General features: G+C 43.1%; 1 protein-coding gene across 1 annotated transcript in view; it reads right to left on the bottom strand.

The window, feature by feature from the left end:
- The window catches only part of Slc49a4 (solute carrier family 49 member 4), a 72,989-nt gene that overhangs the window by 21,581 nt on the left and 26,754 nt on the right, over positions 1–24,654 (bottom strand). Inside the window, 5 exon segments of the mRNA XM_027412766.2 lie at positions 620–747; positions 3,132–3,199; positions 7,806–7,914; positions 11,233–11,362; positions 13,098–13,363. Coding sequence (XP_027268567.1) covers positions 620–747; positions 3,132–3,199; positions 7,806–7,914; positions 11,233–11,362; positions 13,098–13,363 — 701 coding nt within the window.

Here is a 24,654-nt window from a genome sequence, read left to right as displayed (position 1 = left end):
GTAGGGCTAGCAGGTAAAGAAAATAAATAGAAGGAAAAATCTGAGAGGAGAGAGAGAAGGAGAAGAGAGATTAAGAAGTGAGAAAAGAAGGGGCTAGCCACCCAGCCATCCATGGTGTAAGAATGAAAGGTTACAGAAGAAAAGGAAAAAGCCCAAAGGCAAAAGATAGATGGGGATAATTTAGATTAAGAAAAGCTGGCTAGAAACAAGCCAATCTACAGCCGGGCATTCATAAGTAAGAATAAGCCTCCGTGTGTGATTTACTTGGTAGTTGGATAGCAAGCCCCCAAAAGAGCTAAGAGCTAAAGAGTAAAACAACCAACATTTGGGCATTCCAACATGGGGCTAGAGTAAAAAAGAAACTCCAACAACAAGTCCCCTGCAAGAGCTAAGCCATGTCTCTTAGCCCCCTGACCTCACCATTTTATGCAGGTTATGGGGATCTGATCTCAGGTCCTGGTGCCTCCCCAAGGCATTTTACCAATAGGGCCACTGCCATAGCCTGCTTCTTTATACACTGAGCAATGACAGACAGCAAGACGAGGTCCTACTGTCAAGAGTATGTATATTTCTGTGAACGGAAAATATTGAGCCCAAGCTCAAAAATAACCTGGCTCACCTGTCGTCAAAGGCAAGTGGGTGATGCTGTTTAGACAGGTCAGGGTGAACCATGTGGAGGACAGTGTAGCCCCAGAAAACAGGAGGAGAAGAATTAGTTTCAGCATACCCCGGATAAAATCTGCAAACCTGAAAAGAAACAATATTACATTAATCCTAGCTAGACTTTTCAGTATTGTTTAAATTAGCAACATACTTTGTTTAAGCAACTATTACTTGAATTTTCCCTGCATAGCTTTTTTTGTTTTGTTTTGTTTTTCGAGACAGGAAAGCCAGTTATAAATATATATTTACTTCTTTGTTTGTGTCTAGGATGTTACTTAATAATAACTTATTTTCCTCCTGCAAAATATAAACGATAATTTGTTTGGAGTCCACAGTTCACACAATAGATTTTGACTTTTTAAATTGACTTTTATTTTATTCTTACACTTTCTAAACATTCTATAATGAATACATATTAGGCCAGTTTTAGTGTTGATGGCTCTTCCAGCAGTCACACACCAAGAATGCACACAGATGCCTGCAGAGATCTGGCAGTCAACATGACCAGGCCCTACTTTGCTCTCCTACCCGTTTCCAATGGGTAACTGTTTTCCGTCCTCATCTACACTAAGGTTGGTTCCCACAGCAGGGTCTGGCTTTAGTACTTGCTTGTAGTTGCCTTTCTGCTGGTGTAATACTAACACTCAGACCCTCAAGTGCTCACTCCTGCTTATCCTTCACTTACCCAGGTCTTGTTCAACATGGCCCTTCATGCTCACTCAAGCCCTCCCCAAGGTGGCCCTACATTCTGTTTTATATCTGCATAACAGCTTTCCTCTGTTGGAAATTGTTAGTTTTTGCATTTGTTTATTTCCGGTCTTCTTAATAGACTGTAAACTTTCTAAGAGCAAGAAGACAGCTAAGCTATGGTAACATATGGCTGTAATCCTAGCACCCAGGAAGCCAAGGTAGGAGAAGGGAGTGCTCAAGGCCACCCTGGGCCACAAATGAGACCTGAAAAATCAGTCGGGGAGTGGGGGGTGCTGGATATTATCCCAGAAAGCTGCGAGTTTTACAGCATTTCAGATTCTCAAAACTTACTACTCTTTCCCTGAATCTACCTGAACTGAAAACTATGCCCTTCGCTACCCCCACCACACCCTGCCCCCTTCCCCCGCCATTTCCATTTGCTGCTTTTCTTCCTACCACAGCTCTGGCTGTACCTAAACAGCTACTCCATTCTCCGGCATTATTTCTATTATAGAAATGCCCCCAATATAACATGAAGCATGTTCTTTCCATCTGCCTTCAAAGCTGAGTGCAATGCCTACTCTCTATGCAGCTGTCCTTTGTAACACTGCAATACTATCCCCCCCCTCTCTCTCTCTTTCTCTCTCTCTAATGCTGTGGGTGCTCATGTTCCTTAGCGTTTTTTCTGGACTAAGTGACTCTATGATATGAGAGTTGCCGCCACCTACTGGTGGGAAGAATGGGCTGCTTGATTAGTAACAGGTTTGTTCTTGTCAAGGAGCAATTCCTACATACTCTGGAAAGATGTGTCTCCAAGGAGATGGCAGATGCTTGTCTGAATTCCAAGCTCACTGCTTATTATTATTTATTATAGGAAAACTGTGTGTGACTTTTGTCACAGACGAGAGATTTCCTCACACAAACCTTTAGCTTTTAGATTTTATTCTTCTATGCTTTTCTAACATTAAAAAAAAAAAAAAGAACAAAAGAAAGTGACCTGGAAGTTATAAATTCACTTAATTCCTACATCATCCCAGAAACACCATGTAAAACTGCAAAGTCTATATATATTATCCTGTGTCAACTGTTTAAGGGTTTAGATATTGAGAGGATTTGTGTATCTACTTGATCTCCTCAAACATGTAATCAGATTCTCTTCTTCCTGGTGAAGTGATTGCTGGTCTTGGTGAGATGCAATGTCTTGGACAGTGAATAGCACTCATTCTTACAATGTCACAGGAATGAGTGGCATTTGTATTTCTAAGACTTCTTTTTTAAAAAATAAAGAACCCTCTTTCTTCTTCTAACCCACTCTAAGAATGTGTTATCATAATGGGTTTGGATGAAAGAGAGTCTGAGGACATTAGAGACCTTTATAGACATTTCCATCAAACATCTCTGAGCCCACAGATGTTCTGGTTTGTGGTTCCTTCTTGCTAACTGCTACTTTATCTTTTTACTATTTTTTAAAATTATACCACTGGGGGAGAGGCATTTGAAGATGTTGCTCTCCAATAAAACAAGGAGAAGGCACTTAATTACACTGGGAATACACTTCTGGCCTTCAGAAACCACTGTGGGACAGCTGCTCCTAAGCAGGCTTCTTGTGGCTGGAATCCTTTTTGCCACATGAGCACTCCTTGTAACCTAAACAAGTGACTGTTTCTGGCCTTTTCTTCTGCTCTTTCCTAAATAATGTTCATTTTGGGGAACCCACTTCTCTACTGACTTCTCCCTCCACCCCCATCACTTACAAGTTTGATATGAAATATTCTCACCTCGCCATAGCTATCCCAACAACACATCCTCCAACTATAGACCAAAATCCAATCCAGCCAGCATCTACCTGTTAACAAAGCAGCAGACACATTAATACAAGACTAGCATAAATGAAATCCTCTATAGTCAATATTAACAGCTAATTGGCAACAAATGTAGGAATATTATTTAAGAAAATGGATAAAACAGTCTGGTGGTAGTAGTGCACGTCTTTAATCCCAGCACTTGGGAGGCAGAGGTGGTCAGATCTCTGTGAGTTCAAGATCAGCCTGGTCTATAGAGTGAGTTCCAGGATAGCCTCCAAAACCACAAAGAAACCTGTCTCAACCCCCCCACCCAAAGAAAATGGATAAAATGAGTCATGTATAACTAATGAATACAAATTTATCAACATAATTATATCCCCCACTAATTTTTACTGGAATGCTTAAATCAACAAAATAATGCCATTAAATATTTTCAGGTATGTGCTGTACACTAGCATTGTCTAGTACTGACTAGTACTAAGAACTCTCAATAAGAAAGGACAGAAAACAGTCGCTAACCTCAAGAAGTTTAAATCTAATCATCATACATAAAACTAGAAAATCATTTGTTGCTAAGACATCTGGTCATATCTAAGACTGCATCAAGGGATAGGAGATGTGAGGAAGAGGAGGGGAGGGGAGGGGAGGGGGGAGGAGAGGAGGAGGGGAAGACAGGGGAGGGGAGGGGAGGGAGGAGAGGAGACTAAACCGTAAGTCACAGTAATGCCTTCCTCCTGGTAAGTTGTGTTCTGTCAATATCCCGTCACTTAGAAGTCTGATGAATGCAAGAAAATAGAAAAAGAAAAGCTGAACTCAGAAAACATCTATGCTCCTGCTACTGACGAGCTCAGTGACTACACCTCTTACTACACAATGATGAATGAGATGATCTGTGCCCAGGACTTAGCTTGACGGGACACACAGCAAGTGCTCACTGAGCATTAGTGGCTATTCCACCTCAGGATGCTTCTCCTGTCTCAGCTCATCCCTACTTTAGATGATTAGATTTAAAGTTACATTCTCTCAGGGCTCTTGACAACACCACCTACACTTGCACATCACTAATGCCCTCTGTCCCCCACACACTTCAAGTCAGGAGCACAGGGCTGAGGAAGTTCTTTTTGAGGTAAAGTCAGCTACTATATGTAAAGGACTGAACACTTGTTAGTCGTTGTAATGGAATCTCTGTGCCTCCTTCAGAATACTGAATACGTTTTTGTCTTCCTACAATCGCCTACTTGTCCATCACTTCATTTCTTACTTCCATGCCCCTATTAAAAAAAAAAAAAACTCCTGAAATGGCCCCTGGAAATCTGTTCTGTACACTATCCAGTCACTCTGCTCAGAAAGAGTTGCTGGCTTTCCTTGAAGCTACACACAAAGCCCAACCACCTGGCACTTGAGTCACCCAAGCTAATGCCTATCTTTGCTTTTTTGAATCACATTTCTAACTGTGACAAGGCACTCAGGTAGACTGCACATCCTCTCCTATTTGGCATGTGTGATCATGTGACTGAGTTCCCTTAATGGAGTCGAGGACCTGACTAAAGACAGCTCTATGACCCTCCATGATTGCTCTCTCTTTCCACCTCCTGCCCTCTGGATCTGGACACCTATTTGCAATGACGAGGTCCAGGGGAGAGAATCAGTACAAAGGAGAAGCAGTCCAAGTCTCTAGAATAACATGAGCAAAAAGAGTTGTCAAGCTGTGGCCAGGAGTCTGACTATTATACATGCTGTCCTAAATTGCTGTGAACAAGAAATTTATCCTGCAGTCCTCAGAATGGAGGAAGTAGTAGCCTAGCCTACTCTAATTCAGTAACTCTTGTGGCATTTTCTACTGGAAGCACACAAAGGCTCTCTGGACAAGGAAGCCCCGGCACTTATATGATCTCTAGTTTTCCACAGCACTGGCACTGGGGACAAGAAAGCTCAGTAATGCAGGGCTACTCCTCTCCCTTTCCGGCATCTGTTATCTGTTACTCAATGCTCAGAGCATTATTTCCTCTTTTAAAAAAATCTCTGTGTGTGTGTGTGTGTGTGTGTGTGTGTGTGTGTGTGTGTGTGTGTGCGCGTGTGCGTGCGCGCGTGCGCTCACAGCAGCATGAGCACATGCCACGCATGCAGGCATGTTCATGTCATGGTGCACGTGTTGAGGACAACTTCTGGTGTTAGTCCCACCTTGCCTTTTACTTTCTTTGAGAAAGGGTCTCTCGCACGTCAGTGCTAAGACGGCCTTCAGGCTTCAGGTGTTCCCATCGCTCTCCTCTCACTGCAGCAGCAGCGGTACTGCAGACGCACGCCTCTGTCACTGGTTTTCGTGCTTTTTGATGATCTAAACACAGGTCCTCCCCCATGCTTGTGTGACAAGCCTTTTACCCACTGAGCCATCCACCTCTCTAGCACAGCCCCGCATGTTCTCATCCACCCCTGGGTGAGTGGCACTGTGTGCCAGGCTAAGAAGAACTCATGTCTAGCTGTATTGATGCTGGTCTTTTCAAGCCAGTTGTGATCTTTTCCTTTTGTTAATGGTATTTATTTAGTTAAATTCTACCCAATAACCTTTCTTTATTTTTTGTTGCTCTCATTTAATTTTAAATTTGCTTTAATACCTGGTGTGATCATGGACACTGTATCTTTCAGAGTTTATACATAGACAGATACCTGGAAGGGCTTCTTCATGTATCACAAGGCACAGATACACAAAAATCAGCATCACTTACATAGACTTGTACTTTTTCTTATTTAACTGAGCACACTTGGAATGCCTGCCATCCCAAACACAGATCAGAAAACTAAAGTAAGCCTCTGTCCTGTGGTAAAGGCTCTGCTATGGTCTAATGTTGGTGTCCTCCCAAAACACATGTGTGTTGGAATTGAATCCCTGGTGTGAGAGTATGGTGAGAAAAGGTCTTTTTTAAAAAAAAGATTTATTTCTGTATTTTATGGATATGGATATTTGCATATATACTTGCATAACAGAAGAGGACATCAGATCTCATTATAAATGGTTGTGAGCCACCATGTGCCTGCTAGGAACTGAACTCAGAACCTCTGGAAGAGCAGCTAGTGCTCTTAACCTCTTAGCCATCTCTCCAGCCAAAGGAGAGGCCTTTCAATAATAAAGTCATAAGAGATCCGCCCTTATGAAAATGGGATTAGTTTTCTTCATAAAAGTAGAAGGGGAGCCAGGCGTTGGTGGCGCAGGCCTTTAATCCCAGCACTTGGGAGGCAGAGGCAGGTGGATCTGTGTGAGTTTGAGGCCAGCCTGGTCTCCAGAGCGAGTGCCAGGACAGGCTCCAAAGCAATACAGAGAACAGGCAGTGGTGGTGCACCCCTTTAATCCCAGCATTTGGGAGGCAGAAGCAGGTGGATCTCTGAGTTGGAGGCCAGCCTGGTCTGGTCTACAGAGTGAGTTCCAAGACAGTCACAACTGTTACACAGAGAAATCCTGTCTTGGGGGAAAAAAAGTAGAAGGGGTGCCTCATCCTCTGCCTTGCAAGGGTGCAGAGATGCATACAACACACAGTCATTAGCCCATCTATGAAAAAAGAACAAGCCGCTAATACTGCTGTATAAGCAAGTGCTCTGTTGACATGGAACAGGAGAAACACCAAGCGCTGCTGGCGGGATTATAAATGGATGCAGCCGCCTCCAGGTTTTACATAGCTTGTCAAAGGAAGTGTGCATGAAAAACCAGAAGTTCTATTCCTAGACATACAACCAAAAGAACTGTGCAAGGGAGCATCAAGAGCCACACATGAGAATGGTCACACAGCCCTCCTGTGACAGCGAAAAAATAGAAACAATACAAATGTTCATTAAAAGCAGATGGCTTTTCATTCTGTTCATTCATAGAATTAGGACAGCATACCAATGTGTTGGATTTCTTCTAGCTGCCTCGCTAAACCTCTCTGCCTCTCCTACCATACTATCTGGAAGCACAAAGAATGAGGTAAAGGTACTGAGCATGGTGAAAGGGTTTGATTTCATTTCTTTTTTTGCATTTACATGTGCACATGCGTGAATCTGTATATGTGTGACATGTGACATGCCGATCAGAGGACAGCTTGTGGGAGTGTGTGTGTGTGCTTGTGTGTGTGTGTGTGTGTGTGTGTGTGTGTGTGTGTGTGTGTGTGTGGTGTATGTGTATGCATGCATATATGCAGGTCAGAGGACAGCTTCTGGGAATCAGATCTCTCCTTCCACTATGTGGGCTCTGAGTATCAAACTGAGATCATGAGGGGTGAAAATGCTTTTACCCATTGGGTCATCTTGCTGGCCAAGGTTATGTTTAAAAAAAATTTCCTAATTCTGAGACAAGAAAGTACTTAGAATAGCAATATATCAGGTGACAGTTTCATAATTTACTTCATCAGGTATGAAACAAGGATAAATGATGAGGTTAACAAAACTAAGAATTTTTTCTCTTCTGTTTATCAGTAGTAATAGCAGTCCAAGAAATGTGAAATTCATGGCTGAAATTCAAAATCAAGTTTTTAGCTGTCCCATAGAAATCTTGTTTTTGTAACAATGATTTAGGCAACGTTTTACCTAATCCCTGAGGCTAAAAGCAAAACATATCATAATTACTTATAAATTAAATGAACTAAAATTCCTACAACATACACAGACACATATACTCACTTGGCTGACATGCACTGGTGTTAAAATTAAGTCCAGAACTCCAGACCAGCCAGCAAACACACCAAGTGGTATGGCATACGCTAAGGCAATCATCAAAAACCGCAAATTGCTGCAAAAGAAGACATTATAACAAATTAAAATGTAGAACTTAAACTATTTATGAAACACTTAAGTCATTTTGAAACTGGATCACAGACTGGAAGATTCTTTAACCTGTTAATTTTTTATAAGAACCGGCTGTAACCGGGATGATTTTATCACACGCCTGTGCTCAAGGCTCAGTAGGTGGAAAGAGAGTCCCAATTGTTGGTGGATGGATCTAGGGAATAGTGTTTTCCAGACACAACAGGCACATAGGAACTCAGAGTCTGTGACAGCACATAAGACCTGAACAGGTTCAAACCAGACAAAAACCCAGCATGGAGAAGAGTGGACACAAAGTCCCATCCGTAACCAAGAACATATGTAAGCAACATGCCTAGAGAGGGAAAATCAGTTTTCTTTAATCAAGTGACAACAGCTAGTATCATTCACACTCCAGGGCAGGCCCTATGCTCAGATATGGTTGGCCAACACAAACGGGCTCCATGGTTTTGGCTTGTGATTTCTTTTGTTTGGGTTTGTGTTTGGCTTTCTTGAGAGAGAAAGAATATGAATCTGGGTGGGTAAGAAGGGGGTGAAAATCTGAGGTAAGTTGGAGGGGGAAAGAATATGATCAATATATGGCATGAAAATTACAAAAAAGAAACTATACCAAAAGTATCCGTTTCACTTATATTTCCTTTTGTTCGTTTGTTTGTTTTATTTTGTTTTGTTTGAGACGGGGTTTCTCTGTGTGGTTTTGTAGACCAGGCTGGCCTTTGCCTCCTGGGTGCTGGGACTAAAGGTGCATGGCACCATTGCCCGGGACATGACAGACAGCAGACTGACAGATAGAGAAATATTAAGCCTACTTAAGAGAGCAGAGACAATCTAAGTTGATGGACAGTCCATGCTATCAGTCTACATTGACCTGTAAATTCAATGTAATCACAACTAAAATCATAATTGTATTTTTTCTAAAAACTTAAGAAATACAAAAAAATAAAATCCCTTACAAAGCTATCACCCTTACAAAAAGATTGGTGGGGAAGCCCTTGTCCTGAGACAGTAGAATTAACTGCTCGGCTAAGGCAGTGACAGTGTGGCATTGGTTCATGACAAAGAAGATAACGGAGAAGCACAGAGACCGTGACACAGAAACTCCACTCAGTGAAACAGCGCTGCCCACCAAGTGCCAAGGATGTTTCCAGAGTCTGTTCATCGTAAGAGGAGAAATGTCTTCCTCTATCAGTTGTCAACAGCATTTACTAAAGTGGAATAGAAATAACTATTAAGTAGATTCACGAGGCAATAGGAAATGTAAACATTTGGGGCTGGAGATGGCTCAGTGGCTGTTCTTCCAGAGGACCTGGGTTTAATTCCCAGCACCCACATGGTAGCTTACAACTGTCTGTAATTCCAGTTCCAGAGGCTCTAACACCTCACATAAATATACTTGCAGGTAAAACACCAATGCGTATAGAATAAAGATAAAGAAATCATTTAAAAGGCTGTAAAGAAAGAAGATGTAAGCCCTGACCTGACAGGACCTTCTGAGGTAGGATGATATTATACTTATCTTACAAGAGTTCTTAAAGAGTCAGGGGCTGACACAGATGGATCCAGAATTTGAGGAAAGCTTGGGAAACACAGTGAGATCCTATCTCAGTTTTTTTTTTTTAAGGTCTGTATATTTCAATGTATATTACATATACTGAAGCATTTCTGGATGAAGTTAACTGTCCTTGGGTGAAGCGAGTGGGGCAGAGATAAGACAAGGTGGGTAAGAAGCAATAACTACTGGTATTGAGTTCTTGGAAGTAGAGGCGGGTGTATATTATTCTACTTCCTACACATTACAATGTTCTAAAACCAAAAGTTTAAAATGTAGTTCCTTTGGGATAGAGCTTGCCTAGCACACATGACTCTCAGCCCCACATAAACTGGGCGGTGTGGCACGTCCGTTATCCCAGCACTCATGAAATGGAGACCTGACATAGGTGGAGGCAGGAAGATCAGGAGTTCAAGGTTAATCCTGACTAGAGTGAAGTTGAGGGCAAAATGATATCCTGTCTCAAAACAGACAAACAAAACCCAGGCAAACAGAATGACGAATATAAACTGAGCGTTGAAAAACTCTACATATTTTACAAAAGCAAAGAGGTAAAGAAACTCATAAAAATGCCCTTGAGAAATGGGAAGAGGATGGGGAGTGGGAAATATAAAAAGACGGATGAAAATAAAATGAAGGGATAAAGGGAACAGGTTCAACTCTAAATGCAAACCCAGCAGCCATCACCAAGCATGACAAAAGGGCAAAGAGGATATAATATATAATATATATATAATATAATATAAAGTTCTTCATTGGAAGGAATTTGCCACGGGTAAAGGGATAAAGAGATTTAAAAAGGAAGGAAGAAAGAAAGAACTAGAGAGCTAATGAATTAGAAACAATTCCTGATAGCTCACCAGGAAAGAAAATTCAGAAGGTAACATCACATGTCCCAACTGCAAGTTACAACCCGCAGTGACTTTGATATGTTTAGAGTCAAGGTTAGTCCTGGGGCATTTGAGCCTTTGAGGGCAGAGTCTAACTAAAGCTAAGTAAAACCAATAAAATGAAGTGACGCATTGCATTTCACACTCTATGAGCCTAGTGGGGGCACACTGAGATGGTTTTAGATGATATATAAAGGATATCATTTTATTACTTTGTATTGACTACTACCTATGTAATGTATGTTAAGGATATATGGTGTAAGTTTCTGTAAGACACAAATTAAGAGATCTGATTTTTAAAATATTTAGTAATAGTCTACATGGAATATGGATGAAACAAAATTTAATGACTTTTTTTGGTGTGTGGCGAATTTTCAAGATATAGTTCTGATAGGAAATTAAAGTAATTAGTATTTTAATTAATATTAACATAAATTAGTTACAAACTAATGCTGAAAAATTACTACCTCAAATTATCCTTAAACATTAAGAATTAGGGGCAAGGGAGATGGCTTAGGGGGCAAAGCACTTGCCAAGTTGTGAAGGTGGAATAGAGAACCAACTTCATAGTTGTCCCCTGACCTCCGTGTGTGCTGTGGAACATGTGTGCCACCTCCACATCCATCACACAGACATACACAAACACACAAACAGACCAGACACATAGACACAGACAGACATAGACACACTCAGTGATAAGATATAGACACACATACAAACACCCACAGACACACCCACAGGCATGCAGACAGACATAGACACACACACAGGCACAGACACACTCACACAGAGATAGAAATAGACACAATTACACTGACAGCTGCCACGGGCACAGTCTACTCACCTTAGTAACCTACAAAAGCTGCGTCGGTAACTCAGCCGCTGGCTGGCTGCAGCAACACTGGGAGGAAGAGGAGGCCGGGGTGGAAAATAAGCGAGGGTTGCAGTAAATATTAGACAGGCAACTCCAAACTCTGAAAGAAAAATAAAAGTGAAGTGTTAACCAACGATACAAAAAGTCAGTACTTATTCCTTTAATATCTAGCGCTACAAAGACAAGCAAAAACACCACTCAGCCCAGTGCAGAGGCTGGGCGTGTGCAGACCTAAATTCTACAGGCCACCAATAGGGGGCGTGCTATGAACAAAGATGCACAGTGGTGCCTGTATGCACCAGCCATCCAAAGGCTAAGAGATAACAATGCTACTCTACGGGAAAGCCCACCCAAACCCTGCAGGAGAAACTCTGAAGCAAGTCTAATTCTAATAAGCGTGATTCTCAGAAGGAATATGGGAGGAGGCTGGAATCGGCAGGATTCTGTCTGATGGAGGGCAGGACTTCTGATGCGTGGGTAAGACAGACTCAATTCACACGCTGCAGGAATTAAACAAGACAAGGAAGCATCTAAAAATAAGAAACACAATGCTCTACGTTCTCCTCAGTCCCTGCTTTCAGTTTTATCTCCTCTATGCCAAATCCAAAATGTAAATCTCATCATGTAACTCTTGGGGATGAACTTCAGAGTGTGGTCTTGGCCCATGGAGGGGCCTACTCTAGAAGCTTCCATGGCCTGGCTTCCCTTCTGGCTCAACAGATGCTCACTAGATCTCAACTACTCTATGCTTTCGGGTGTTTGGCTGCACCAGGTTCTCTCCCTTCACTGGGAGTTTTCTCGAGGGTTCTGTCTTTTCATCTTCCCTTGTCCATTCTCAGGTTATCTGCTAACCTCCAGGGAGTTCCGATGCACGCTCACAATCTGAGACAGGCATGCCACTGCTGCCTCGGAGCTTCAGAGCCCTCAGCATGGCACCACCACTCTGTACTATGACTGTTTACCTGCCTCTAGGCACTGCTGAGCAGAAACCATGGCAATCCCAGTGCCCAGCCTGTCAGGGTCACCTACATGAAACACCCTCTCGCCCATCTGAACCATCTGGTGAATATCTATGAAATTCTTAATTTTGATTATTATGTTCTTGGTAAAGCTTTCCTTAATCCCTCAGTTCCTCTCTAAACCCAGGCAAGTTTGGTTCCTCCACTTATGTGTACTACAACAGTCTCAACACTGATCTCACCAATTCCCAGTGCTAAGCAAAGAGACACAGCAAAGATTTATAAAAGCCCGAGGAGCAAGAAATAGGCGTATGAGGGAGGACACATGAAATTGATTGACCAGAAATAACAAGGGGCGGGGATGTAAGAGAATGTTTTAGAAAGGTCAGTATCTCTGATTGACAGACTAGCATACACACAGCAATAAAGAGAAGAATAAACTACAGGTGGTCGAGATTAATAAAGTGAGAGGATGTAGCCAATAATGGGAAAATTGCACGGGAGAAAACAGGCTGAATGCTACCAACATATGCTTGACATATGTTTATGGTCAAGCATGACATTCAGTTTTGTATACAGATACCAAATCTAGAGAAGACTCTAGGATATCTATTATAAAGCACTTTACTGTAAATGGACTAGAAGCATGAAATTAACAAAGAATTTTCCATGTAGCAAGAGCATGTTACATTTAACGACGTCCTAGGAAGGGTTGCTTCAAACGGGAACCTCCACATAATACAATGAAAGTACATTCTGAGACTGTGTATCAGTCCTCAGGGGTCTCCTGTGATATGACCTAGCACACCAGAACTAGAGAACAGAGACTGGAGTACAAACCAAAGTCAACCAGGAAGAAAAAAATCTCCATAGTACCTGCATATAACACAGTCTCGATGCGGTCTTTGATATGAGCCCTGCTGCTCTCTGCAGCGAGAAGGGGCGATGTCCCATTGGGAGCTGGAACGACGAGGGGCCCGACAAGAAACGCACATGCTCCACCAAGGTAACTCAACATTGATGCAATTGCTGTGGCAGTGGCTCGCTCATCTGCAGAGAACCATGTTGTAGAGAGGAACGGGGCTGCATTCATGACAGTTGGGCCTGCCAGTCCATTTAATATCTGTCCGCCATGGATTAATCTGGAATTAGGAAAGTTACAAGGTTGGAAGACATTGGAAGAAAGCATTTTCTAAATCAAAAGGAGCTTACTAAGCAAACAGCAGTTTAACTCTGGCAATAAAAATACCCACGTAAAGAGTAATGGCACGCCGAGAGGATGAGCTGACCTACTTTCAAATGCCATGATGACTCTCTGGGAGGGAGACTAAGGATGGTGAGTTACCATTTACTCACTTCACAAATATGAAACTAAGAACTTGCTATAACCTTGCGTGGTGGCTTGACTAGGAATGGCCACCATAGGCTCATAGAATTGAATGGTTATTCACCAGGGAGTGGCACTATTCGGAGGTGTGGCCTTGTCGGAGTAGGAGTGGCCTTGAGGGAGGAAGTGTGTCACTAGGAGTGGGCTTTGGGGTTTCAAATGCTCTAGCCAGGCCCAGTCTCCTCCCTCTCTCTCCCCGCCCCCTCTCCTTTCTCTTCCATGCCCCCCTTCTGCCTGCTGCCTGCAAATCCAGATGCAGAACTCTCAGCTCCTCTTCACCATGTCTGCCTGCAAGCCACCATGCTTCCCACCACGCTGACAACTGACTAAATCTCTGAACTGTAAACATGACCCAATTAAATGCTTTCCTTTGTAAGAGTTGCCATGGTCATGGGATCTCTTCACAGAAATAGAGCATTGACTAAACCACTTGGTTCGTTTACCCCATTATTGTTTCAATTTGCTGAAATAGAGCCTAAACTTGGAAGAAACTTGCCAAGGTGCTAACAAAGCAAGGCAAAATTAGAATAAAAAGTATTGTTTTTTTTTTCTAGTAGACTACCACTCATTAACAGTCCCTAGATACGATACAGTTGAACTCAATATTTCATACCGCTCTACACCAAGACTTCCATGCTATCCACACACAAAATAATCACCAAGACTCTTCTGGTGTCAGATGGAAAATGTTCTGGCCCGAGTGGAGACCCAATGTTCCAATTGGGCTGCTTCAGTTACTTTGCCTAGGAACAGCCCTAGGACAGTGGACTCACCTTGGGCCATGCTAAAGAGACAGGCGGGATCCTTCACTCCTAATGAGATTCTGTACTTTTCCTCCTGAGAACTCATGCCCCAGCTTAGAAGGCCGCAGCCACGTAAGTAGTAAGTCTGCCTGCCTTTTCTGAATTATGAAAGTGTGGCTTTTCTCTCCTTTCCATCTATTTTCTAAGCACCCCTTCCCCAGCACCCTGTGTCTCCCTGCTCTTTCCCACCATCTGGTTCCTGCCCACCCTGTGTCTGACCTCCATGCCAGCTAAATGGAACCACTTTTCCCTCCTCTTTTCCATTTGCCTCCTCCAAGCAGCTGCTGAAGTTTTACAGCTTACCTGTTCTGGGACTTTACTTTTAAGTGTTAATAAAATTGTTTCCATTTCAGTCCATACTTAAATTCTTTTATTAATGTGACTAAGAACCCCAAAGTGGGACCTTGATATCCCCTGTATCACTCTCTGGATCCCATAAGAACTGATGTCTGAGTGGCCCCAGGCACTGAGACTCCATTTGTATGTAACAAGGTAGGTTTAGACTCGGTGTGCATTTCCTGGGAATCTTTGAGGCTGAGGTCCTGGAACCTTCGGCTAATGAGACCTTTCTCAGGTGTGTTGTGTTGAGGATTGGACCCAGAGCCTCATGCCCCCCCTCCCCCTTCTGACTTCAAGTATAAGGGTTAGTGAAGGACAGACAGCCTTACTGTCGTCAAACATTCTCTAGTTAACTTTTCCTAATTGGCTACCTAGCACTCTTGCCTCTTACTGCCCAAACCCTCATCCCCTTGGTGATCCTCTTCTCAACACACACACTCACATCCGAGAGCAGTCCTGAAGGAAAAAGCCAGGTGTTCACAGACATCTAGGCAAGAAAGGAAGGCAGGGCAGCGCCTCCTGCCTCGGAGGCAGGGAGGAAGGGACCTGGCAGGTGAGCTTCTCCTACCTGGGCTTTTTAAGTAGTATGTGTATTTTCAATTCTTTCTCTCTTTTTACTTTCTAGTAACTGGGCATCTTAAGCCATTCAGAAAAAAACATTTCCCAAACGTAGAGAGAAATGATAAACAGGCACAGGAGGAGACAGGGGCCTAAGCAGGAGCTAAGAAGTGAAATATGCAAGCCACGTCTGTTCTTCTTGTTAGGTAGATTATTTGAAGGGAAAAGAGCTCTGACTGCCATTAATATTCCTAGGTTCAAAAATGAAAAAAAATTAAGATCTCTTGTGTAAGGGAAATAATTTTCTAGGTACAGAATTGCATTTAAATGTTTATGTGACCAGATAGTTCCTCCAAAGTCAGCAGATCCCAAGACACCTACAGCAATTCCATCACATGGCATCTTTTTCACTGTAGACCTGTTTAAGCATAATCAGCACGCAACTGAACTGTTTAAAATCCTCAAGTCAGCTGGGAAGTGTTGGCATGCACCTTTAGTCCCAGAACCTGGAAAGCAGAGGCAAGCAATCTCAGTGAGTTCAAGGCCAGTCTGGTCTACAGGGCAAGTTCCAGGACAGCCAGGGCTACACAGAGAAATTCTGTCTCCAAACAAACAAAACAAAACAAAGAAATTAATAATAATAATAAAATCCTCGTCACCCAAATGTGTATATGGGATCAATACCATTTATAAGTTTTTAGAAATTTCAATTTAGCAATCCAAAAAAGGCAAAGTCAGGGCTGGCAAGATGGCTCAGCAAGTTAAGGTGCTTACTGCCAAGCCTGTCACCCGAGTGCAATCCTTGGGAACCACAAAGTGAATGGAGAGGCAGGGCTGCCACAAACTGTCCACTGACCTCTATAACCACGTCACAACACACATGTACTGTCCCCATCACACTCTCTATACTAAGAAAAATAAAGGTCATTAGCAAATATTCTGGAGTTAATGCTATTACAAAAGATGTCGAGGGTGTAAAGGTCAATATGACATCACCGTCAGCACAGTGGCTGGGGGCAGGGCGGAAGCTAAGGCACTTTCATTTCTGGCCAATAAGCCAAGTGGCACAACAGGAATGGTCAGGAGCTGCCCTGGGCTATTCAAGGGGTGTAAAGCCTCCTTACCAGAAACATCACACACATGGGGGTCTGTCCATTGGGCCTGTGCAGGTCTGTCAGGGGCAGCTGTGTTGCCTCGTTCCTCCCTGCCTCCTCACACGGCAGTGTCCCTCAGTGTCCTCTGTCCCAACCAAAACTCAAATCCTTCAGCTTCCTTTCTCCCACAATTCTTTTCTTTCTTTGCAAGCTTCATTTATCCCACCACTGTAAGCTGGGTGGAAAATGGATGAGACCTTACTTTTTAAATATGGGATAAATTTAGGGTTTCCATAGTAAGCATCGTGGAGAATAAGATAGAGGTTCCTCTTGTACCCATGGACCTGGGATTCGGGGATAAGAATGTGCACTGCCATGGCTTGCTAGCTAGACCCTGGCTATGAGAGGTCTGCTGAATCCTTCAATTAATGCCCTGTACACAGAGAGGACAAGCCCTGAGGGCCACACAGGCTGGCACTCATGCATAGCTGTACTCCTTTTCATATTTTTCAGTATTATTTGGATTTTTCAAAGAAATGTCAATGGCTCAAGTTTAGACCATAGAGCTAACTCTGTGTTTTCTAAGTACTTGACTTTCAGCTTACATTTAATGATATTCTGGTATCTTATCCTTTTGCTTTCTGGCATCATGGACAAATACCTACGATTCCTAAATGATTTCCACACAGAACAATGTGTTTTATCATTTAAATTTTTATAGCTAAAAGTGATTCCAGACCTACTCCCTTGAGAAGTTAATAACACATTCACAAAATAACATTTATGTTGGGTGGTGCTGGGAGACACCTTTAATCCCAGCACTCGGGAGGCAGAGGCCAGCCTGGGCTACAAAGCGAATTCTAATATGGCCAGGGCTACACAGAGAAACCCTGTCCCCAAGAAAAGAAAAGAAAAATAACATTTATAATTTAAAAACTTCCCTCTCTCTAGAAAGCATTGGGTGGGGTCTCAGGCACATAACCAGTGGCTAAGGTGGGACTCGGAAGCACAACCACAGGCCTCTCTGTTCTCCCACAGGCATCATTCTGCAGGTAGGGACAGTAAAAATCAGTGGCTGCTACAATGCCCCCAGGCAGGCAGAGTGAAGGTAAACAGTGCCCAGGACATTTCCATCCTGATTATAGTCCTACTTTTCCAGCCCCTAGGGTATGACTTGCACTGCTGATGCCAGAGACTGACTTTTTTAAAAACACTAACAGATACATCCTGGGGGTTAGCCAGTGTTCTTTACTTAAATTCTATTTTTAAATATGAAATATTTTAGAAGTCATAAAATATTACTTGCCTGTTAGACTTAACATGCCAACAATTTAGAAACTTTCTCCCAATTCCTAACCAACATAAACTCACTGGGTATTGAAAATAGGAGAAGCGCTAGAAATAGTCTGCCTTCTTCGTAGCCCAAGAACGGTTCAGAGTTAACTCTAGGAGAAAGGAACTTAGGCAAGGAGAGCCAGACCCGGGGAAAGTCCCAAGTTTTGGACATGTCTTAGAGCTTCTATTTTTAAATGAAAACTTAGTGTACTTTTAAATCCTTAAACAATTAGCCAATTATGACTGAATTACAAACACCCCAAGTATCCACAATGCTCAAGGCTGCTGTAGCATCACTGTCAAGGACATAAAACCCTAAAAAGACTGCTAATTGTAACTTCTCAGACACCATTTAGAAAGGACAGGGCAGCGGTGCACAGCACACTGGGTTTGACACAGAGTCAACACTCAGCCTCTGGATTATCTCTATGATCTTTGCTGAGTCCCTCATTCACCTGTCCATTTCTCCAAAGACACTTTATTGGTGTTTCACAAGGCCAAATACAACAACCTTTTGCTAGATACGGGAGGAAAATGGATTTAGTCCTGGCCTGCAAGGTGCCTACCTCCCCTCACATTGCCTCATACCCTTTCTTGCCAAATAACTTTTATTTCAACTTCTTAACTAAAAGTGTATATATTCACAGCAGAAAAATTTTGGAAAGAAATGCACAGAGAAGAAAAACTTCATCCATAAATTCCATACATCAGTTTGGGTGGCTGCTATTTCTATTTTGTTTTTCAGCCTTTTTTCTTTCAGTTGTTTTCTGGTCAGGCAATCGCAGATTTTATATTGAATATACAAGTTTTATGTAGCAAATTATTTTGCCTTTTAGTACCTCATGAGCATTTTTCCATTTCATTACTTCTATTATTATAATCATTAATGGTTTGTGGTATCTTATGATAGATGTATAAAAACATTTACCTAATGTTACTAAGTTTTTGATAATTGATTTTTTAATATTAGTACTGTTGGTGGCAGTCATCATATGTAAATATCAGCCATTATCCAAATTACCTCTCTGGGGCCAGGAAGGCAAAGTATAGGAACCATTTGAAGTGTTGCAAAACATATTACTCTACAGAGTTTCACTGAAGAGTTTGTAGTAATTTACATTTCCATCAATGAAAGTGCCTCCTCAAACTGCCTTGTGCACTAACACTACACACATGCCGGGCAGTGGTGGTGCACACCTTTAATCCCAGCACTTGGGAGGCAGAGGCAGCAGGATCCCTGTGAGTTCAAGACCAGCCTGGTCTACAAGAGCTAGTTCTAGGACAGCCTCCAAAGCCACAGAGAAACCCTGCTCAAAACAAACGAACAAACAAACAAACAAACAAAAAACCACTACACACACGCACATTTGCACCTCTTATATTAGTTCTCCACTGCTATTACAATTAATTACCTCCACTTTATTATTATTTTTGCCTCTGAAAATCAGAAGCTTAGCTTGGTAAGTCAAGGTGCGGCAAGACTGTGCTTTGGGGGAGAATCCTTTCATTTTTTTCCCTTTTCAGCTCTTAGCAGCTCCCTGTATTCCTTGACTTTGGCCCCCACTGCTGTCTTTAAACCAGCAACTGTGGTTAGAGACCTCCCTGCCTTCCTCTTTTGCCTGTCTTAAAGACGCCTGTGATTGCACAGGCTCCACCTGAACAATGCCTGGTCCTCTCCACATTCTCAGGTCAGTGATTGGCTAGCAAACGTAACATTTTTTGTTACTATAACAAATACCTGATCTAGCCTACTTATGAAGAGGGCCACTTGGTTCAGAGTTTGGGGGCTGACTCCCCAAATGTCATCTTTCGGGCTCTATATCGGGTGCTGCTGTGTGGCTGCACCACCTCATGCAGACAGCAGTGACACATGTGTGGGGGAACAGGCAATAATCTTAATCCACGAAGCATCAGAGACAGAAAGGCCTGGTCTTGGCCCTTCTATGAGAATACTCGGATTACAATCCAAAGGGTCACGGAGGAATAACAAATGCCCCAAACAAACTAAAGACCTGCTATTATGCCTTATCTCCTAAAAGAAATCGCATTATACACGGTTACATACGACAATGTGCATGCATGTATATAATGTACTTAGAGCACCCCCCATGCTCCACTACCCTCTTCTACCCCACCCCATCTCACTGGTCCCCTTTGCTCTCCAGACAGTTTTGCTTCCACTGGAACCCACAAATGAGAAAAAACATGGCATGTGTCTTTCCGGGACTGACTTAATTAGCTTAAGATGGTTACATCCATTTGCCTGCAAACAACTTTGCTCCATTTTTCTTTACGTCTGAAGAAGTCAGACTATGAATATAAACCACATTTTTTGTCCATTCTTCTGTTGAAAGACACCGGGCTGTATCCATAGCTCAGCTCTTGTGAACGGCTGCAGCAAACAAGGATGTGCCTGTATCTCTGCGGTGAGTCAACTCTGAGTCTTCTGGGTAAACACTGACAGGTGGTACAGCTAGGTCACGTGGTGGTTCTATTTTTAGTTTTCTGAGAAACTTCCATACTGATTCCCAAAGTGGTTGGACTAGTTTTCACTCCCACCAGCAGCAGGCAAAGCTCCCTGTCTGCATCTAGGACAGAACTTGCTGTTTCTTCTGTTCTGACAGAGGTGAGGGGGAATTTGCGTATCTCTGGTGCCTGGCGGAAGTGAACATGGTTTTCACATTTACTGACTATTTGTATTTCATTGTTGGAGAACTGTCTGCTCATTTCACTGGCTTATTAATTGACTGGGTTGTTTGTTGGCATTTGGTATTATGAGTTCTCACACAAATCCTCTATCATATATATAGCTAGCATTACATTTCTCATTCTGCTGTCTCTTCACTTGGTTGTTTCTTTTGCTGAACAGAATCTCTCTCTCTCTCTCTCTCTCTCTCTCTCTCTCTCTCTCTCTCTCTCTCTGACAGGGTTTCTCTGTGGCTTTGGAGGCTGTCCTGGAACTAGCTCTTGTAGATCAGGCTGGTCTCGAACTCACAGGGATCCTCCTGCCTCTGCCTCCCGAGTACTGGGACTAAAGGTGTGCACCACCACCGCCCGGCCTGTACAGAAACTCTTTAGTTACATGAAAACCCATTTGCTAATCGTCGGCTATATTTTCTAAGCAACTGGAGACTTACATAAAGTCCTTGGCTATGCTGCTCTCCTAAAGCACTTTTGTACTCTTCCCTCTATCAGAGTTTCAGGCCTTCCATTGGTTCTACCTCCTGTCAACACACAGTCTCAACACACAGTCACAATGGACCTTCAGGACACACCCAGCCCATACACACCACAGCGCAGGCACCATTTCATTTCAACCATAGCATTTCTTCATGAATAACACAATAGTCGGGGCTGGAGAGATGGCTCAGAGATTAAGAGCACCGACTGCTCTTCCAAAGGTCCTGAGTTCAATTCCCAGCAACCACATGGTGGCTCACAACCATCCGTTATAAGACCTGGTGCCCTGTACTGGTGTGCAGATATACATGGAAGCAGAATGTTGTATACATAATAAATAAATAAAATCTTAAAAAAAAAACACAATAGTCACAGGTTCAGATCATACGGACACAACTCTACCCACCACCCTTGTCAAGTCAAAAGTCTTTGCTTTATACTGTATTTCTTTTTGGCATGGTTGCTTTCTCTTGGTGTGTTACAATTTTTCTTTGTGTGTGGAGAGGTGAATACATGTGTGCAGTGCATGTGGCAGAAGGCACTTGGTGGGTGGGTGGGTGTGCATACATGCACAGGTGGGGGCGCCAGAGGTCTGTGTCACGTGTCTTCTCTGATTGCCTTCCACCACATCTCTTAGTGAACTCAGTGCTCACGGGCTGGCTAGAATGGCTGGCCATCCAACTCCAGACATCTGCCTGTCTCTACTCCCCCACCCAGAACTAGTGCCAGGGATGCACACTGACCACATCTGGCTCTTTTGTGTGGGTGCTGAGATCTGAACTTCACTGTGTGTGGCACTTCACTGAGCGAGCCATCTCCTAACCTGTTAATCTATTCTTGAAGCATAATAGTAATTTGAAATCAGTCACATGTGTCCATTATTCTCTTTATTATTTTCCTCAGAAAAGCACCCTCATGCAGCTAAGGGATAAACAGTCCCACATACTGTTTTGCTATTAAATATATGGAATGAGGTGAGAATACAAAATAATCTTCCTCCCAAGAAAAAACAGAGAATCAACAATTCATCCATCAGTGTAGGGAAAGACACTGTCTACATTTACAAGCCCCACTGCTGCTTGCAGTACCTAAGTTTGGGCTAATGACTTTATATTGGAAGGACTTGAAGGTCATGATCCTGCAGACAAAACTGCCCTCCTGGGTTTCCCTCCCACTGTGAGTGACAGTAGTACAGAAGACCCTGCTGGCGATGTGACCTCCCTTAGGGGAACAACAAAAGGGAATTTATTCCTAAATGACCGCAGAACAGAACAGCCCTGTGCCCCAGCCCACCTGCAGATCTATCCTGGATAATCAAACAAGAAGCAGTATGTCCTGGGATCTACTTGTTACAGTAAGTTAACCCACTCCCTGACAGAGAAATTAGTCAGAAACTAAGGAGCTATACTCACAATGGCGTGTCACACATGGCCCTGCCCACATGGCTTGGCTGTAGGCCGAGAGGGCTGGTCACCTGTAAACTTACCATAAAGCTGTTACTGAAAACAATGAGGAAGTAGGTGGGATGTCATGACCTGACTCTGAGTCCCTCACTTCTTGCTGATTACTCTGGACTGTACCCCAAAATCCCAGTTGTCTTTGGAGGTGGGGCCTCACAGAAGGAAGCTGGTCACTTCCTGGGACATGAGGCGTTATTGCCTTATACCACAGGCACAAGAACAACAGGGCCAACTGACCTGGAGTAAAACCTATGTCGCCATAAACTATGAAGCCACCACACCTGGCAGGCCTGCCTTCCTTCCCTTCCTTTCTTCCTTCCTTCCTTCCTTTCTTCCTCCTTTTTTAATTCCAGGTATCTTATCACAGTGGTAAAACAAAACAGACACTGATTTCAGAATGTCATCTGGGAGTAGTACAGCCAGGAATGTGCTAGCTGGTTTGCAAGCATTAATGTAAGGGACAAAAGCCTGCTAGGGTTTCTTTCCACTCAGGGCCTGAAACCTTAACTTAATGAATATCCTGGAACTAAAGTCTGAGATGGCTCCTAAATTATAAACATCGGGAAACAAAGTCCTTCACGCCTGTCTATATGTACAGATCAGGTAAAGAATAGCATTTCCTACTCAGGCCAACTTCTTAGGATAGTATCAAGATAGTCATCATCAAATTTGGGGAGAAGCTGCTGGAGGGATGACTGCAGAGTGTATACTGCAGAGAACCCAAGTGTTCAGTTCCCAGAACCTACACTGGGCAGCTCACAGCCATCTGTAACCCCAGCTCCAGGGAGAACCAATGCTTCTGGCCTCCATGGGCACCTGCACACACTTGTACATACCCACAAGTAGACACACACATAACACATGATTAAAAACTAGTAAAAATAAATCTTAAAAAAATTAGGGATGGGCAGTAAAAGGCAAGAGGAAATTCAAGAGGTGTAAAAACCACACTATGAGTAAAAAATCTCTTGGTGTGGATGCACTCACATGGAAACCTTTTGACATAAATAGGCCTAGAGACTAGGAAATGCTTGGGGAGTGTGTACTGCCAAGATCTCACAAAACAGTCCTACAAAACTTTAAGATTGCTCAAGACCTAGAGCAACCCTGATCTCCAAATCTGCTCCTTGTAGAAAGTCTGTGTCACCCCAAGAGAGATGCAGAGGTCAAACAACACACCACTGAGGATAATGGATAAAAAGTCTTCCAGAGGCTGAGGCCACAAGTCCACAGAACAACCAAAGGAGCTACAGAACCACCCAGACTTCGGGGTTTGACAGGACACAGTAACTGGACAAGACTTTGGATATGAGAAGTGGAGAGTGTGTTTGGTGACATGCATGGGAAGTGAAGAGTGTGTTTGGTGACATGCATGGGACTGTCTGCATGGGAAGTGAAGAGCGTGTTTGATGACATGCACGGGACTGTCTGCATGGGAAGTGAAGAGCGTGTTTGATGACATGCACGGGACTGTCTGCATGGGAAGTGAAGAGTATGTTTGATGACATGCATGGGACTGTCTGCATGGGAAGTGAAGAGTGTGTTTGATGACATGCACGGGACTGTCTGCATGGGAAGTGAAGAGCGTGTTTGATGACATGCATGGGACTGTCTGCATGGGAAGTGAAGAGCGTGTTTGATGACATGCATGGGACTGTCTGCATGGGAAGTGAAGAGTGTGTTTGATGACATGCACGGGACTGTCTGCCTGGGAAGTGAAGAGCGTGTTTGATGAGTCTCCTTTCTGTCTTTTGTTGTAGCACCCTCGAGTTTTAACTGGATACCTGGCAGCTGACTGCACTTTGCCCTCTTCTGCAGATGGTATACCTGACCTCATGATAAGCCTGTGTCAATGAGAGTCGAGCAGAAATGACACACACAGCCTTCAGTCATCTAAATGTGCTGAGATTCTCTATTCAGGAGCCAGCTCTAGTCACATGGTCACAGTGGTCGTCCTCGGGGATGCTGGAACTCCCACTTCCCTTAAGTAGCCCGCTGTCTTTTAGTCTGTTTTTGAGTCACCTCAAAATATTAATATTTGGAAGAAAACCAAACTTTTATCAAACTATATTTTTGGTCTCTTTGTTACAGAGGTCAGCCTATACTTCATTAATACTAACATAGGATGCTAAGTTAATATTAATTGAATTATGAATTTAAATGATGCAATATAAAAATCAATATTTATTAAGTATGGCCACTACTTCCATTTCCATAGACATTTTCCCAATTTTTCTTTCATTTTTGAGATTATAATTACATAATTTTCCCCTGCCT

Source organism: Cricetulus griseus, chromosome 4 (assembly GCF_003668045.3).
Source record: "Cricetulus griseus strain 17A/GY chromosome 4, alternate assembly CriGri-PICRH-1.0, whole genome shotgun sequence".
In the NCBI taxonomy this organism is placed as follows: domain Eukaryota; kingdom Metazoa; phylum Chordata; class Mammalia; order Rodentia; family Cricetidae; genus Cricetulus; species Cricetulus griseus.
This window is presented reverse-complemented; position numbering and strand designations above follow the sequence as displayed.